The sequence below is a fragment of the Cynoglossus semilaevis genome, chromosome 16 (genome assembly GCF_000523025.1).
Source record: "Cynoglossus semilaevis isolate Cse_v1.0 chromosome 16, Cse_v1.0, whole genome shotgun sequence".
NCBI classification, from domain to species: domain Eukaryota; kingdom Metazoa; phylum Chordata; class Actinopteri; order Pleuronectiformes; family Cynoglossidae; genus Cynoglossus; species Cynoglossus semilaevis.
In genome coordinates, this window is record NC_024322.1 from 2,365,826 (window position 1) to 2,383,867 (window position 18,042).

Consider the following 18,042-nt stretch of genomic DNA (forward strand, 5'->3'; position numbering starts at 1 on the left):
ATGGTGAAACTAAGGGCCGGGGGCCGGATGCGGCCCGTTCAGCTGTTTAATCCGGCCCACCAAACCTTTCCAAATTATACAATTTATTTTATCATTATACTTCTGCCTTTTCCCTGCAATAACCACGTTTCCCCAATAGATGGAGTAGAATATGATAAAAGCATTTTAGCCTTCATGCATGACTTTTACATGTCATTCATCTTAGTTCACACGAACGCTCCATCTATCTGCTCCTGACCCGGCCGACCTGTTCAATTTTAGAACCAATGGTGGCCCGCGAGCTAAAAAGTTTCCCCACACCTGCCATAGCCTGTAGTAACAGTTAGGTGGCGTGTTGAGTCAGATACGGTCTGATTTCTCGTATGTTGCAGAGTGCAAACCGACAAGATCCGGAGACAGAGGCGATGTGGTCGGGAAAGGATTCCTGGTCAACAATCATGACACCCAGGGTTTTCACAACTTTGATAGGAACATTCATTCATTTTGTCTATGTCCGTCTGTAGCCAGTTTAAATTTTGGTAATTACTTTAGTATAAAATTAATTCTTAATATTTATAGGTAAATAACGTGTGTCTATTTCCTTCAATAATAACCAATTTGTTACCTATATTTTAAACAAACTGTTTAGCTAATTGGCGGTTTTCCGTTTAACTTGCAGTCACACCGGTCTTGCCAATGTTAAGTAATTGCTTGTTTGTTTCTTTATCTCTCTTCCTAATCACTCTTTTCTTCATATTATTGTCTACTTTTAGGCACTTTGAAGCTGGTTCTCGGCAAGCGTCGCTTCTTATCTATTACTGTGCTTCGAAGCTTAAACTAAAATGTGCATTCCATGTTTTCTTCTTACCACACCAATGGAGAAGTAGTTGTTGACGATGCTGTAGGGAACCGGGTCACCCTTCTCCTCCTTGTCATCAGGGACGATGTCTATGTTCCATCGGTCCAACACCACTTCAGTGCTGTGTTCGATGTCCCGCAGGAACTTCAGCAAACTGCCACCTTCGTAACCTACAGAAAAACAGCGTATAGGTTTGAGTTTGACAAAGAACACAGCTGACACCCAAGCAAAGAGACTTTTTTTTTCTCCCTACTTCTAAGCCAATTGAATGCTGTACCACAGTAGAGAGTACTGTGCTGTTAAAAGTACCAGGTCCCAAGGTTTGACACTAAGAGATTACACTCTGCACACACTATTGGATGTCCTTGCCAACTAGATCCTGTGTGAACTACGGTAGTTGGCAAGTGAAGCAGATGAATACGAAAATGACAGCATTCGTCGCCATTGTACGGCATACACTGGATTGTGCTACATTCACTTGCTTTTATTTGCGTTGTTATTTTGGGAACTTTTTTTTTATGTCGTCAGTTACTTGAAAAAGTTTGCACTTGGACTTTAATTTTGTAATTATTGGACGTTTTATATCAAGGCGAGGGGAAAAAAAAAAGAGATGTCTTATTATATTATATAAGTCACTATAAATGTTATATAAACTGCAGATATGTTCTTGTTTTGTTATGCCGCACAGGAACCCATTTTCATTTCATTTACTTTTAGTTTTGAAAGTAGTTGAACTGAAGAGAGAAGCTCAGACTGAGAAGAATTACTGTTGTGAGAAAAAATGTTCGCCATGACTAAGGAAACTGGAATCTGGAAAAAAAAAAAAAAAATTGCCATCATTACATTTCTAGTTTTAATGCTGTAAATATAATATAAACTGCAGATATGTTCTTGTTTTGTTATGCCGCACAGGAACCCATTTTCATTTCATTTACTTTTAGTTTTGAAAGTAGTTGAACTGAAGAGAGAAGCTCAGACTGAGAAGAATTACTGTTGTGAGAAAAAATGTTCGTCATGACTAAGGAAACTGGAATCTGCAAAAAAAAAAAAAGAAATTGCCATCATTACATTTCTAGTTTTAAATCATATCATTAATCGCTTCAATGCACCCGAACAATTTGTCGGTGCCAGGGCTGGTTGGTATATGAAGAGGGACACAATCTAATCTGCTATTTTTGGCCTTATCGTTTTATAAGCATCTCTATAAAAACTATTAAAGTACTGAAACATGCAGCAGTTAGGAAAGACTCGGTTGGCTTTGTTTTTGTTCTACTTCCCAAAAAAGAAAAGAACATTTGTTTGGTCTCATTTAAACTTTAGGAGTCCGCTGAGAATTCAATCAGACTTTAACTTTAGCCTTGGATGGAAAGTTCAGGAACAGCTATGTTCTTATTTCTATTCATTACTCTAGTCTACAGTCTAAAGTTGATGTATTAATATCCTGGTCCTTGATGTCATTTCCCACCATCTCATGTTTAGCATGTTTGGTTTGAGGATAAAAAAAATCCTTCAATCAGTGAAAGTCTCCGTTCGTCAAAAGTCCCAGAGGCCTCTGCTTTGGCTACATTCTGAAGCCACTCATAATCAGCCTTTCTGTTCATCACTGGAACAAAAATTTGGCTGGCAGATGATGAACAGCCTGAGTGTTTTGCATAATAACAGTTTTTAAATTGACACATGAGAACTGTCAGATTTCTCCAGCCATCGCTTCACTCTCACAAAACCAAAATCTTTACTCTTACTGTGTTTAAAAGAAATCAAGACAACTTTTGACTTGTTGTCCATGATAACGACGACTGAGTAAACGTCTCACCTCCTCCCCAGCGCAGGCATCGTGCCAGGTCATTTCCTGTGCCCAGGGGGAGAATGGCTACTGGAGGGTGTCGCGCGAAGCTGGCTTTATCTGGAAGACAAATGAGTTTATAGATTATCCTTTTTTTTTTTTTTTTAACAGATCACAGTAAATACATACAGACGCTGACTGTTGTTAGAAAATTAGGTTTTATTAACAAGCCGTTCAGCTTTCATGGTTAGAGGAGAGAGATTCGTGGTCAGCTGGTAATGAAAAGATCAATACATACAAGGGTAAAGTGAGAGGCTCAAATGATTATCTTGGAGGTGGCTCTGCCGGAGAAATTGTAAAGACAGCTCCAGTTAAGATTACTGGTAAATATCTGTTCTCCTTAAAACTAATGCTCAAAGTAAACTACAGTTTTCCAAAATGGTAGATGAGCAAATTGTGTCTCTGCAAAACATGATTGACATTTGAGGTCCGGTTTCGTGTACCTATGCAGTCGAGGATCCAGCCCACCGTGCCGTCACCTCCACAAGCCAGGATACGGAAATCGGGAACATCGTGAAAAAAATTCAGCCTGTAGTAACAGAGAAAAATAACAGATCGTGATTATTTTAACTAGTTACGGTTCGATGCAACTTTTTCATGTCCGATACTGAGACAGACACCACGACTTGGAGCGTCTGGTGATACCAGTATCAATCCAAATCCAGATGTTTCTGAATTGCTAAGACGATATCGTCCCTGTTAGCGGCATGTGTAACAAAGTTAAGTCGAGCTTTTGGGTTTAGGTACGGGATCGGACAGGCTTTTTTCAATGTTCGATCCTGAAATTCTGACCAATATCGGACTGATCCTGATCGGGTTTTGGATCGAGCCATCCCTAGTTTTAATCAACATGTAAAAAAAGATGTTTCATAATTGCAATCTGATCATTTTAACAACTGGAGCTAAGAATAAGATGTAGAAAATAGACACGTGAAAAGCCAACAAGACACTTATGACCGTGTCGGTAACTAGCCAGCGTTGTCATCTCTGAGTGACAGGCCGAAGGCTGAAAATACTGAGAGACGAGACCCAGTCCAATAATCAATCTGTGTCCCCTCCAGCTGTGCCCACTCCACGGTCACAAAGTGGTCACAGAGTGGACGCCCTTCAAAGGGATGTTTAATCTGCGGCGCGACAAAGGTGTTGACAGTAGCTTTCATCTGTCCTTGGTCACGAGGCAGCTGCATACACCAGCGCTGACCACCTGGTCACGGACGGTGAACTGTTTACAGATGCAATCGTTTATCATGTTCGCTGTTTTCATCATCATGTCGCCTGCCAAGTCACCTCACCGCTCTAGGAAATAACTATCACTGTTGCCAGTCACTTAAATAGTGTGTTGACCTCACTAGCCCTGGAACTCATGTGTGACTTCACTTTCACTTTTCACCACTTGTTCTACTACGTCTGCCATTAGTACATTCTAATATACAGAAAAATAAGGTAGTAAAAAATGGCAGATTTAAATTCCTTAAAAAAAACTCTAGGGGTGGCAGAAAAGTATACAAGAGTGGTGCAGGACATGTATGAGGACTGTGAGAGAGTGGTGCGGTGTGCAGGGAAAATAAGTTGCGTGTTCATGTCTGACCATTTCTGTCCTGGACCTTTTCACAATTTCCCAAAAGAAAGAAAAAAAAAAACGTCACTACCTGTCATCGTTCATCATCTGAAGACAGATATTACTCTACACTTGTGTCCCCCGTAGCTGAATCCAACTAAAGTGGGTGGTACGATATTTATGGATTTTGAAGGTCAGCTGACACAGAGGTCACATGGCCACAAAGCCCTCTCTAATGAGAGCAACTATCCAGAGCAACTGCAGGGACATTTATGAACCGAGTGCATCACGTTGGAACTAAACAAGTCCGAAATATCCATAAAAGTTTAATCAAGCTGCCTAATCATGGCCGAGAGTGTCAATGCTTCACGTCTGACAGCTTTAGAGGAAAAAACAAACAGGGCCTACGCTCATAAAAGACCGGCATCTGTGTTAACGAGCTGAATGTGCTTCCCAAACATATTTCTCCAGAGCTCAGTGAGCCTCACCTCAAAGCCCAGCTGGGTCTGTTGCTAAGGAACCCATGGCAACAGTTAACCCTGTAGGTGACGGTGGGCCAGAACACACTCCAATGTCTCTCTCTCTCACTCACTCGCTCTCCCTCCCTTTCTTCTGCCCACGCTCAGTACCAACAGTATGACATCACCTCATTTACAACATTCAAAAATCAACATGTAAAAAAAGATGTTTCATAATTGCAATCTGATCATTTTAACAACTGGAGCTAAGAATAAGATGTAGAAAATAGACACGTGAAAAGCCAACAAGACACTTATGACCGTGTCGGTAACTAGCCAGCGTTGTCATCTCTGAGTGACAGGCCGAAGGCTGAAAATACTGAGAGACGAGACCCAGTCCAATAATCAATCTGTGTCCCCTCCAGCTGTGCCCACTCCACGGTCACAAAGTGGTCACAGAGTGGACGCCCTTCAAAGGGATGTTTAATCTGCGGCGCGACAAAGGTGTTGACAGTAGCTTTCATCTGTCCTTGGTCACGAGGCAGCTGCATACACCAGCGCTGACCACCTGGTCACGGACGGTGAACTGTTTACAGATGCAATCGTTTATCATGTTCGCTGTTTTCATCATCATGTCGCCTGCCAAGTCACCTCACCGCTCTAGGAAATAACTATCACTGTTGCCAGTCACTTAAATAGTGTGTTGACCTCACTAGCCCTGGAACTCATGTGTGACTTCACTTTCACTTTTCACCACTTGTTCTACTACGTCTGCCATTAGTACATTCTAATATACAGAAAAATAAGGTAGTAAAAAATGGCAGATTTAAATTCCTTAAAAAAAACTCTAGGGGTGGCAGAAAAGTATACAAGAGTGGTGCAGGACATGTATGAGGACTGTGAGAGAGTGGTGCGGTGTGCAGGGAAAATAAGTTGCGTGTTCATGTCTGACCATTTCTGTCCTGGACCTTTTCACAATTTCCCAAAAGAAAGAAAAAAAAAAACGTCACTACCTGTCATCGTTCATCATCTGAAGACAGATATTACTCTACACTTGTGTCCCCCGTAGCTGAATCCAACTAAAGTGGGTGGTACAATATTTATGGATTTTGGAGGTCGGCTGACACAGAGGTCACATGGCCACAAAGCCCTCTCTAACGAGAGCAACTATCCAGAGCAACTGCAGGGACATTTATGAACCGAGTGCATCACGTTGGAACTAAACAAGTCCGAAATATCCATAAAAGTTTAATCAAGCTGCCTAATCATGGCCGAGAGTGTCAATGCTTCACGTCTGACAGCTTTAGAGGAAAAAACAAACAGGGCCTACGCTCATAAAAGACCGGCATCTGTGTTAACGAGCTGAATGTGCTTCCCAAACATATTTCTCCAGAGCTCAGTGAGCCTCACCTCAAAGCCCAGCTGGGTCTGTTGCTAAGGAACCCATGGCAACAGTTAACCCTGTAGGTGACGGTGGGCCAGAACACACTCCAATGTCTCTCTCTCTCACTCACTCGCTCTCCCTCCCTTTCTTCTGCCCACGCTCAGTACCAACAGTATGACATCACCTCATTTACAACATTCAAAGTGGTGTTCCAGGCTAATGGAGGTGAAGCTGAAAAGCAGAACGAAGCTTCTTTATGAATAATTGCACAATAACTATGAGTCAGAATCAGGACGAGCGAATGTGTAGATAGGTGTGCAGAAAGTTGACCAAGGTTTTCTTTATCGCAACTGGGAAGTATTTTTGATGGATCATTCTGGGGTTTCTTTTTCTCATCTATGGCTAAAATTGTTTTTATTTAATTTATTATTTGTTCTATTAATTTATCATTTGGCTAAAAGGTTAAAAAGTTGATTTAGATATATATGTATTGTCCAATGTTTGCCTAATTCAGCCTCTATGGACTACTTTGTGTCTATTTTTCCTAAATTAATGCATACTTTAATTTGAAATGGATACTTCGCTAGCTTTAAAAACGTCTGTAATACAGTTAAGTTCAAATCAGGTTCTTCAAGGATCATGGTGATGTTTTGCAATGCTTTTCAACAGTTTATATATATATATATACAGATATATATACAGATATACATACATATATACGTACATATAAATACATACATATACATACATATATACATACATACAAATATACATACATACATATATATATATATATATGTATATATACAGTATATATATCAAGCCCCATCACAGATAAATAAGTAAGTAAGCTACAAGCAGGAGCAATGACCAAAGCTTCAAACCTTAGTCGAAGTTCACACTTAAAAGTTCCCCCTCAGAGAAACACAGTTTGATTCCGATGCTCCTGAGCACCACCTACAGTTATTCCCCTGAAGACCTGAGTGCGTCACTCGGTCACTGTCTCAACAACAGGCCACGGAGGCTTTGTGTTGACAGAGAAGCAAATAGAGTTTCACCTTGAAGCTGAGGCACTTACAACGAATATGCTGCGTCAGGTTCTTATTCCCTTAAAATGTCAGGTAGGAGGCTGTGCATAGCTCTGACGTATTAGTCAGTGTGCGTCTATTAGTGTTCTGTGTGAGTGGTTAAATGTACTTTTAGAACACTTTTAGGTAAGTTTTATAGAGAATTTTTCCTGCAGAACATTTAGTGAGCAAGAAAAACTCATTTTCCAAAACGCATTTTCCTATAACAGTGTTGCGTCGGACCAAAGAAATCACGGCCACGTGGTTGAGTATGGGAAAGGACATTAACGGATAATAATTTGTATAAATAGCTGATGCTATGTTAGAACATAACGGCACACATTTTGTACGAGAGTACCTCAAAAATCATATTTAACTAACTGTAAAGACTGACACATTAAACGACTGAGAATTATAATGAGAATTGCATGCTCACAACGTTCATTTTAAAACTTAAAAAAAATAAAAAATGTATCCCATAATATTTTGAAAACACTTGAGGCAGTATTTCCCTCTGAATCTTGTGTAGCAAATGGTTTTATATGTAGGTATATATGTTCCAATATATAGTTCCCTGCTAAGAAGTTGGACTGTTAAAAACCCAGGTATATAAGGGTGGAAATCTGATCACATCTTATAATACTCAAGATCTTTAACCATGAAGAACAACCTCTGCCCTGAAGATATTTGTTGGTGCACAGTTGGACACAGAAGTCCGTACATTTGTCCATTTTTGTACGCCGTTCTTCTCTTTCCACATATCTTAATAGTTTCCCCATGAAAATAATGAAACCGTTCAGAAACCCTAGTCTAGTTCTTCTGATTCATTCCGTGATCAAAAAAAACAATATTTATATCACAGATAAAAAAAACTGTACGTCACTATCCAAAGATCATGTTCCATAAACTCTGATATATTTTCATATCAGAGAGAAGAGAAAAATCACAGCAGACTTACCCAACCATTGGTCCTCCCTGCTCAAGACTGTAGACCTGCCTCGGGTTCAACAGGTACCGTAACTTCCTCAGGACCCTGAACACAAAGACATTATTACCATTTATAACGTCGTTACAGAAGAAGAATGTTCCAGATCAAAGACTTTGATGCTTTTTGAAATATTTTTTTTTCTAATATAACCATTCTGCATTCAAATTTTGACTTCATAGATAAAACCGGGACATACCTCTCCCCCTGTCTGTTCTGCTTTCAAATTGATGAAACCGGGACATACCTCTCCCCCTGTCTGCCTCCACTCTTGGGATTGACAAGTACCAGCAGAGGGTGTGTCCCTGGGAGTGGAGTGATCTAGAGACAAGGACAGAAAAAGACAAAACGCATCAGAAAACCACTTTCATTGCAGTAGAACCATCTCCGGTGAAAACCTGCTCACCTGAAGTGCTTGTCCATCACCAGGGGAGAATTTAAATGTCTGATTAGCGTCATCTGGGCTGGTGGTAGGTGGAGATTCACCTTCGCCACGTTTCACCATGGAGTGACGGTCCTGTGGGAGGAACGTTAGTGTTTATTAATAACGTTACACAAAGACTGATGAATGTTGCTTTGTCACTGCTTCAACAGGAAATAGCGATTATGAAGTGATAAAACGTCCCTGAACAAAAGGGGACCTGATTAAGACTGCAAGTGACTAATTTCCAACTCGTCTTCAGGGACTTGAGGATCTAAATACAGAGGACTCCAATCAATTGTATTGCACCCAAATGCAAAGACATGACTAGGAAGTAGGGGCTAAACCTGGACTCAAACTTGTAAACAAACACATGGAAGTTTTCCTTCTGATTCAGAAACTGATTCCAACACTTTTTTTTTTTCATTTCGATTAATACTTCTGAGCATGTGTTGAGAAACAGGAAGTGACCTCACCAGGACCACCGGGCAGATGTAGGAGGGCAGCAGTGTGTGGTCCTTTAAAGCCCCGCCATCACACTCAGGTTTCACATTGGATGCACACTTGTTATGTAACTGGTAAATAAAACAGAACCACAGAGAGACATCGGTCCAGTTGCAAAAACGTAACTTAAGTCAACTACTTTTGTAAAAAAAGCACAACAAACAAACAAACAAACAAACAAACAAAAAACCCCAACAACAATAATAATAACAATAAAAAAACTCTCCAAGCGTAGCGACTGAGCGTTCTCAGTCAGCTTCACACTTTGACCCGACTGCTCCAGTCATCTCCTCCTCCTCCTCCTCCATTGATGCTTAAAGCTATAAACGCTGAAAACATAAATAGTCGTAAAACTCGACTTAATGCTTTCAGTCTCGAGCCCTGAATGTTCTTTTGCATATTAAAGATCCTGTGGTGATTAAAACTAGACTCGCAGTCGTAATTCATTTTGGAACTTTTCTTTTTTCTTTTTTCTTTTTTTTTTAAATCTCTGCCAATGTCGTTCATCCCCGCAGTACAACCAACGCTGACGCGCTGCTGCCATCTAGTGAATGTTAAGAGCAATGCAAGATCATTTCAAAGATTCCGATTGTTGGAACACAAACATTAAAAGAAAAAGTCAATAAATGTAATATTATTGAATGTAATACTTAGTATTTACATTTCTGAACTGTTCCAAAAACTGAACAACACTTATTTATCCAACGACGTGACACATTTCGTTTGTTCTAATAGGAGTAGTAACTCACAGTGATCTGACACCAGACACAGTGCAGGCCCGTCAGACCCTGGTAACACTTGATGCTCCTGTGACAGCGGTCACACTTGGTTGGAGAATTTCCCTCCATCCACACGTGCTGCATCATCTTCAGGAAGACGAGACAAACATAGTTTCAGCAACAACATATTACTTCTGTCAAACTTCTAGACCAGAGGTGTCAAACTCATTTCCACCAGGGGGCCACATCAGCAGTACGGTTCCCCTTGAAGGGCCGGTTGTAACTGGAAGACTCTATAGACCAGGGGTGACCAAACCCCGGTCCGCGGACCAGTACCAGTCCATGGGTCATTTGGTAGTCATTTTTACTAATTTACTTCATTCAAAGAAAATCCTGTCATATCCATTTACTTTTTTTAATTCAAAGATAATCTGGCAATATTTTAAGGTCAAGGGTAACAGGTGGTACTGGCTGATCAGTCCTTGGAAGAAAAAAAGGTCAGGGACCTCTGGTATGGATGGAACTACTCAATCAACAGACTAATAAAAGTTTCTGCAATTGATAATTATTTGTTCAAGCTACAAATATTGTTCAGTGCTATGTAATTAATTTTTTTTTTAATTATAAAGATAAAAAAACTCTGCTGCATGGACTTTAATAAATGCTTTTTAAGCTCCCGCGGGCCACACAAGACAGCTTGGCGGGCCGCATTTGGCCCCCGGGCCTTGAGTTTGACACATATGTTCTAGACTAAGGTCAGAGCAAACACTAATCTTCCTGGACACAGCTTTATTTATCTTTAACCAGACAACAAGACGAGACTGGCTATGATTTAACATGATGTCCCATGATCCTCTGCTGCTGTGAACGAGTGCACATACTCACGTTAGTGTGACGGCGAGACTTGGCGTAGGTGCTGATGCAGGTGGCGATGTCTTTGGAGACACAGCGCTCGTGCACTGTGTACTTGCATACTGAGGGGGCAACATCAGAAAGAAAAAAAAAAAACAAACACTTTCAAAGAAACGAAAAGAAAAAAGGAAAGACAGTTTCCTTTTGTTTTCAAACTCTCGTTTCTCATTTTCATCGCTGCAAATAAAACACACTTTCAAGGCAGCCTGTAAAATAACGTCAGTCCCATTAAAGATGATTTCAGACATCAGCGAGAGTTTCCCTCATTCGGAGGTGGCAGTAACTCTGACCCCGTTTCCTCTGTCAGAATGAAATCACTGAATACTGATCAGTTTTTAACGGAGAAAGTGGGGGGATTTATCGTTCAACTTCACATTCATTGAGAAAATGCGCCGGCTTTTTTAAGTCACGTACAGAAAGTAAAACATACACAGTTCAACCTTTGGGAAACTTTCACTTTTTTCTGTATGTAAACAATGTTAGACTCACATGAATCTTTAATTCATGTATCACTGAAATGTCTTTTGGCAAAATGATGAACGACTACGGGTTTGGGTGAATAAAATCGATTTTTATCTTTTTAATATTGTAAAAATACTGTAATGTTTTTTACATGACTTTTTATGGATACAACAACTCGTTATAGTACATTTCTGAATAATATTGAAGGTTTCCATAGACAGAATAAAGTTGTTTGGCTGTGGATTTGTTCATTCAGGATGCCACTGAAGGCCTAGATGATGAATACATGCTACGCCCTTGCCTTCCATCATATATACTTGTTTACTTTTGTTTATTCTTCATCCACTTCAGCTAACTTTGCTGACTAGATTTGAGCTTTTGTGTTGAATTTAATTTGATTTTCAATCATTTAAAACTTGTTTTGCATTACTTTGTATAATTAATATAAACACAGCATGATATTGACTATATTATTTTTCTTTTAATATACTATATTATATATATATTCCTTCATTTCTTTTTTTTCCCTGTGATATAGGTTTTTTTAACAGGATAATTAAATTTAAAAAATCTCTATTCTAATTTTGGGGTTCAAGCACTTCAAGATTTTTAGGGATCCTATCAAGCTCTGCAGAGAAGATTAGGAGAAACGTGACAACTGTTAAAGGAGCAGCGTCAAAGGACAAGGAGGACTTACAGGAGCAGCAGAGTCCCTGCTTACGCACTCCCAGAAGCATTGTATGGCAGTAGTTACAGTAGGCTGGTTTGTTGAAGTGCTTCAGACGCCAGACGTGCTGTCCATCCTCCTGTGTGTTCTGCAAACACAACAAAAGACATGGGACACAATCAATTATCTGTGCAGGGTTTTCCACGGGGCCACAGCAGAAAAAATTAAATCTATCCTTAGAATCAGTTTCTGTTTCCTGAATGGAGAATATACATGTTTTTTTCATTGTTATTAGCACTAATAAGGGAGTTTTTTTTAAAGGGCCGGAATGGATATTTTTCTGTTATTTCTTATGGGAAAAAATGATTTGATATTCGAGCACCTCGAGTTACGAGCTCAGTCCTGGAACATTCTGTTCGTATCTCGAGGTTCCACCCTATAAACTGATAGTGGTACTAACTGTTTCCATTCCTAGCAGCACAACTGATAGTGATACTAACTGTTTCCATTCCTAGCAGCACCAGCAGAGGAATAGTCGTAAGGCCTCCCCTGATCCACTCCTCCAGTGTTACAGTCCCGTCGTGGTCGTAGTCGATCTCCTCCATCATCTCCTTCAGAATCTGAAGTGACAGAGTTAAACGTCACTGTCACAGACTACGGCCGAGAAAACTCAGATATAGTCCTTCAACCCTTGTTTAATCCCGTCTGCTGATCTTTGGGGACACATTCCTGACGGTACCAGATGGAACACTGACGGTTTGATCTGTGTTCAAACACATTTGAAGTTTGCGTTTGTGCAGAAATTGCTCATTATTTTCGGAGGTCAGGTCAACTTTTATTTACCTCTATACATTAAAGGCTTCAAAGACCAAACAACAGAAAAGGCTCACTATTTGAATCAGAAGTTAATAATAGATTTGAATATGTCATCAAAAAAAAAGTTCTTACCTAAGAGCATCAAAGGATTGTTTTTTAATAGAATAAATAAATAAAAAAAACATTGACGAAAGTCGTTTGTCCTCTTTTCATCTCTTTTGTTTTTACTCTTTTTTTCTGTTTATTCTGTGGTTTATTTTGTCACTAATTTTTACACCAGTAGACTATTGAATATGAATATTGTAAGTTGAATTACTGCCATCTATTGTGTGTATTTTTACACTGGTAAATATTTTAATCTAGAGCAGCAGTTCTCAAACATTTTCTTTCCCTGGGTAACAACAAAACAACAAAAATTTAGCTCAACAACAAGCAAACTGATTTGGAGAACAAATGCTACTAGTTTGTCTGATATACTTTTATACTCTACTTGTCAATGGAGTAAAAAAATATAGCAATACTACTCCTTATTTCTACCAGCGTGTACCAATAGGAGTACGTCAACCATAGTGTGAGAAACATCTATCTATAGGACATCACTTTTACTTGCAACAGAAAGAGGGGCTATAAATACAAATATACAGAGAGCAGGTGGGAATCCAGATGACGTTCAGTCCTTTCTTTAACACTCACACTTACAGTACGAGAACAACAGCTTTAGGACTAAAACTGTGTTTGTTCCCTCACCGGTCTCAGCTCCGTAGAATCCCACTCCAGATATTCGGCTACGTGCACCATCTGACTGATGATTCGGTCCAGCTCCTGAAAAAAAAAAAAAAATACAGTATATTTTTCAGTGAAAGTTAGACGTGTAAATGAAGTCATGTAGATTTAGTCTGAAAGACAAAACAGAAAACCAAAAGGTAGAAAACTCACTGAACTGTCAAGGGACCCGTTTCCGTCTGTGTCGTAAAGCCGAAACATGACTAAAGGAAAAGGAGAGAGAATATATTGACTGAGGTAAACACTTGGCCGTCATTGGTGTCGTCACAGATCACTGCTCTGGTCTGCCCTTCCACCAATGTGCAGAGGATCACTAAGTGGAGATTAGCCCGGTCGGGACGGACCAACATAAGCTGAGATGCTTAAGAAAATCAACAGGGCACGGCAGGAGTTAAGCCTGTCCTGAGCTGCTCTGTACGGGAGCAACATTAGCTGGATGTAGCGTAGCAATGTTACGGCAATGGCATCAGAAGCAGCGTGAACTGAGGCTAACATCCTGTGTGCTGCACTTCCTACAACCCATAAAAGTTCTTCAGTGAACGGACAGGACAGGATTCAGAGGCTCAGAGCTGCTCGCAGTCTTTTTGTAATTTTTTTTTTCTTTAGTAACAAAGGTATTAAGCCCTTTTCTCTTGTGCTGTCTATTATTGATCAATGATCAATAAAAGATGATTGACCGACACTTAGATCAATTGATCAAAGTGTTGGTTTTACCTGGAGTACACTGACAGATCAAAACAATCACAACCCGTCCATCAGTACATTTAGAAGGTAACTACTCTTATGTAGTATTTTAGTACAGTAATACCTTGAGATACGAGCATGAAATGGTCGATAAATATGAGCGCGGTGCCCGCTAAAGAAAAAAAAAAAAACATAAGCTAAGTTAAGCTCATTCTAAGTTTATGTAAGTTACGTAATAAGTTACGTGTAAGGTACGGAATCTAGTTCCTCCCTCCTCCTCCTCCTCCTCCCTCTCCGCACATGCCGCCATTAGCCAGTACTGTAACGTCTGTCTCAAAGGTCAAAGAAGAACTAAAAAATAATTAAAACTACATTTTATTTTATATCACAGGAATCCTTATATACTATCATTTTTTGTGCTTATATATGTCTCTATAGCATTAAAACATGTTTTTTCCATTGTTATTAGCACTAAAAAGGGAGTTTTTTTTAAAGGGACGGAACGGATTCAATTTTTTTTCTGTTATTTCATATGGGAAAAAATGATTCGAGATACGAGGACCTCGAGTTACGAACTCAGTCCTGGAACGGATTATGCTAGCATCTGGAAGTATTATTGTACTTAGATACTAAGATAAGGACACAAAGTAGCACTTCCTGTTTTTTCGGAATTCAACTCATACCTGTGGCCATTAAGTTTACGGTTTTTTTTATATATATATATATAAGATATTCGTAGGTCATGTCCAACAACAATGAGGATGATATTCACGACATGACTTTTTTTACTATCTATACGTTTTGCAGACCAGGCAGATTCTCCTATTCATCCCATTGAGATAAGCTGATTCTAAATTGACCCACCATCGCCACAACTCACACTCAAGCTTGTCTTCAGGTGTCCCCCTCTCCAGCAGGGAGAGGTAGCAGACAATGTCCTTGAGAAAGACAACCTGCGGAGAAGACAGCGAGGAGCCTTTCTGAGGCGATGGAGTCCTGCGCGGAGACAAGTGCTTCTCGTACCGGTTCCTCTCTGTGGAAGGTGACGATGCGACCATTTTTATCATAACAAAACAAAACACACGTGAATAAAGACAAGTCCTTTCGTCAACTCACCTGGTGAGAGCTTAGGGGACACCGGAGACCTGGCCGGACCAGAATTGGGGGTCAGGACATTGCTACTGCTGCCGCTGACCTCTGAGGTTCTGACCCGAGCACACGGTGAAAGATGGGACCCCCCAGGTGTGTGGCCGCCAGTTCCCGAACGCTGGGAGGAGGAACGAGAGGAACACGGGGAGGTGGTGGCTCCAGAGCCGGCGATGCTCACCACGCCAGAGTGTTCGGGCGTGTGACGGGCCATGGCTGAAAGAATGCTTTTACCGTTCATGCCTTGTTGGATCGAAGAATGACAAGGGAGAGGGAAATTAGCCAAAGAAAAGGATGTTGAGGTTAATGACGCACAAAGAGTGAGTTGTGAGGGAAGGAGCAGAAAAAAAAATTAACTATACAAATATACACTGCAACAACATAAACAACCTGGAGAATATTCAAAATAGGATGCAGGGAAGTAGGGTTCATTAGTAGCCACCGACACAACACCAGAAAGAAAATGCAAAAGAAGAACAACGGCACGGCAAGCAGGAAGTCAATTCCACAAAAACTGGGGTCCTCCTCAATGTTAAAGAGCGGTACCTGTGATTGGAGCACAGGCCACTTCAGTCTGAATAGAGATTCCTGCATCAATGGAACAGGCTTCTGTGGCCACACATTGTTTCGAGGCAAGGAGACAAAAACATCAGCATTTGAGGAAGTATCTTTGAATGTGTAACTGTGTTACACAATAGTACTGACAATAGTACTGACAATAGTACTGACAATAGTACTGACAATAGTACTGACAATAATAGCTCTGCCCAGAGTTTACTTCTGATACATCATGTCACTGCCAGCTTGTAGCTTCTAGTTCTACTGAAGTTTGCAAATAGTCCAATCAAATCAACTCTCTGCATTTCACCTGTGGTTCTCAACCTTTTCTTCTGACTGATGGTTCAAAAATTTCACATTTCATATGACAAAGCAGGGGAACATTACTGAACATAAAATCTTCACTTCAAAACTAATGTGTTGTTTTTTACATCTTCTCTACTCGACTTTGAATTCTGCATTTTTCATTTTTGCATTTTGCATTTTTTTAACAATCATGGCCCCAAATAAATCCTATTTTTATAATTGTGTTAGTTTTTTTTTTCTTTAATCCTTTTCAGTGTTCGTTCTGGAGATTAGTAACACTATATATATATATATATAATATAATAATACCAGCTGAGCCTAACTAACTAGAGCACGTCACATTACCTACGATGACCACCAGATGGCAGTGTAAGCTTTGACACAGGACTCACATCCACGGCGATGCAGATTCCAACTATGGTTCCTTTTTAACAGAATCATGTCCACAGCGATGCAGATTCCAGGTTAACTATGGTTCCTTTTTAACAGAATCATATCCATTGACTGATATTTAAAATTCCAGAACTATACGCAACTTTTCTTACCCATATTTTTACATAATTTAATTTCCAATCTATGAGGTGACTGGAGTGGTACTGGTCTCTTTGCAACATGTCACCAGAAGATTACGCTAACTCCTTTTGTGCCACCTATTATTCTGGGCCACCAAGCAGCAGTGAAAACTACAAAACTGTGGTTAGAAATTGAAAACACACAGTGCTGGTGGGTAAATGTGTACATTTAAGTCTGGGAATAAAGTCAACATCTCTGCTGACTGTCCATAATGTGCCACCCCTCACTGTCGGTCTTCCTTCCTTCCTTCCTTGTGTCTTCTCGCTCCGTCAGAACCATTTAAACCCACAGCACCGGCTTTTCTATTTCAACAGTCCATCTGTCTGCTCAGCTGCTGCACCGACCGGACACGGGGCTTTCAGCCCACGCAGCACTGACACGGACAGACGGACTGACGGATGGGCGGAGGAAGACGGAGTTCACACCTGGCACACACTCCATCTCCACACACATGACTACTGTGCCCCCCTGCTTGGGTCACTGAAAAGCTGTTGCGAAGTGAGTCCCGTTGACTCAAACCTAAGTGATTAAAGAGATCAATCTGTCCAGGAGAGACAGCAACAGACAGGGACGCAGCGGTACAAGCGGCAGTGTTACAATCAGCCTACCCAGTAAGCTGGTGCTGGCTCGGGACTGATCAGGGGAACAGCCTCCAGTTTTACTCTTGAAGGAGGTGAAGAGGTGTTGACACAGCTCCTCTGGGATGTCGTTCTCCAGGTACGTGGCCATGAAGAGCTGGAAACCCTCGTAGTCAATCGGCTGCGTGTGGGGGAAAAAGCATGAAAACAGGGGTTTAAAATGGGGCACAATACAAATGTCCAAGCACAGACTGAAGATGAGGTTTCAGTTTAACATGGTTTGTGGTGATTTTATAGGGTTAGTGATTCAGAAAATGGTTTTTAAATTAAAGCTTCAGGAGAAATGAAAACTATAGGATAAAGATAAAAAAAAATCTTACAAACATGTTGATTAGTAATAATCGGGCCTTTAATTAGTTACTTTTCAGATCCTGAGAAATACTGTCAAATACTGATGAGTACAAATGAAACACAGTCTGTACAGAACGTTATACATAACCCAAAGATGAACACGCAAACTTTTTAAACCATGTGTCACACTAGCGTTTTTATTCTTAACATTCTGAACCCAAAACATACAATGAAAGCTACTTCTTACTTTAATTTTTTTTTTTGCAGTAACATTGGTTTAAAAGGTCAAATATGTAACATTTAGGAGACTTCATCAGTAGCTATAACCCAGAGACATATTTCTATTAGTGGACTAAAAATGAAAATCACTCGGATGTCCTCCATTTCTGTATCTGCAAACATTATTATCTTAACATTTGTAGGACATGT

At 40.3% G+C, this 18,042-nt stretch overlaps 1 protein-coding gene across 6 annotated transcripts in view; it reads right to left on the reverse strand.

Annotated features, from left to right (window-relative positions):
* The window catches only part of dgkg (diacylglycerol kinase, gamma), a 77,371-nt gene that overhangs the window by 42,079 nt on the left and 17,250 nt on the right, over nucleotides 1-18,042 (reverse strand). For 4 of the 6 annotated variants that reach the window (XM_025063534.1, XM_008327966.3, XM_008327967.3 and 1 more), the window contains 17 exons: nucleotides 17,293-17,443; nucleotides 15,794-15,856; nucleotides 15,218-15,490; nucleotides 14,982-15,134; nucleotides 13,571-13,620; nucleotides 13,382-13,456; nucleotides 12,319-12,438; nucleotides 11,849-11,966; nucleotides 10,663-10,751; nucleotides 9,808-9,924; nucleotides 9,031-9,129; nucleotides 8,540-8,650; nucleotides 8,381-8,454; nucleotides 8,107-8,181; nucleotides 3,125-3,210; nucleotides 2,652-2,741; nucleotides 848-1,008 (listed from right to left, as the gene is read on the reverse strand). In XM_025063534.1, the coding sequence (XP_024919302.1) occupies nucleotides 848-1,008; nucleotides 2,652-2,741; nucleotides 3,125-3,210; nucleotides 8,107-8,181; nucleotides 8,381-8,454; nucleotides 8,540-8,650; nucleotides 9,031-9,129; nucleotides 9,808-9,924; nucleotides 10,663-10,751; nucleotides 11,849-11,966; nucleotides 12,319-12,438; nucleotides 13,382-13,456; nucleotides 13,571-13,620; nucleotides 14,982-15,134; nucleotides 15,218-15,490; nucleotides 15,794-15,856; nucleotides 17,293-17,443 (1,905 nt within the window). Of the gene's footprint in view, nucleotides 1-847; nucleotides 1,009-2,651; nucleotides 2,742-3,124; nucleotides 3,211-8,106; nucleotides 8,182-8,380; nucleotides 8,455-8,539; nucleotides 8,651-9,030; nucleotides 9,130-9,807; nucleotides 9,925-10,662; nucleotides 10,752-11,848; nucleotides 11,967-12,278; nucleotides 12,294-12,318; nucleotides 12,439-13,381; nucleotides 13,457-13,570; nucleotides 13,621-14,981; nucleotides 15,135-15,217; nucleotides 15,491-15,793; nucleotides 15,857-17,292; nucleotides 17,444-18,042 lie in introns of those variants that run through there. The other 2 variants (XM_008327968.3, XM_025063536.1) reach the window with 2 other exon arrangements.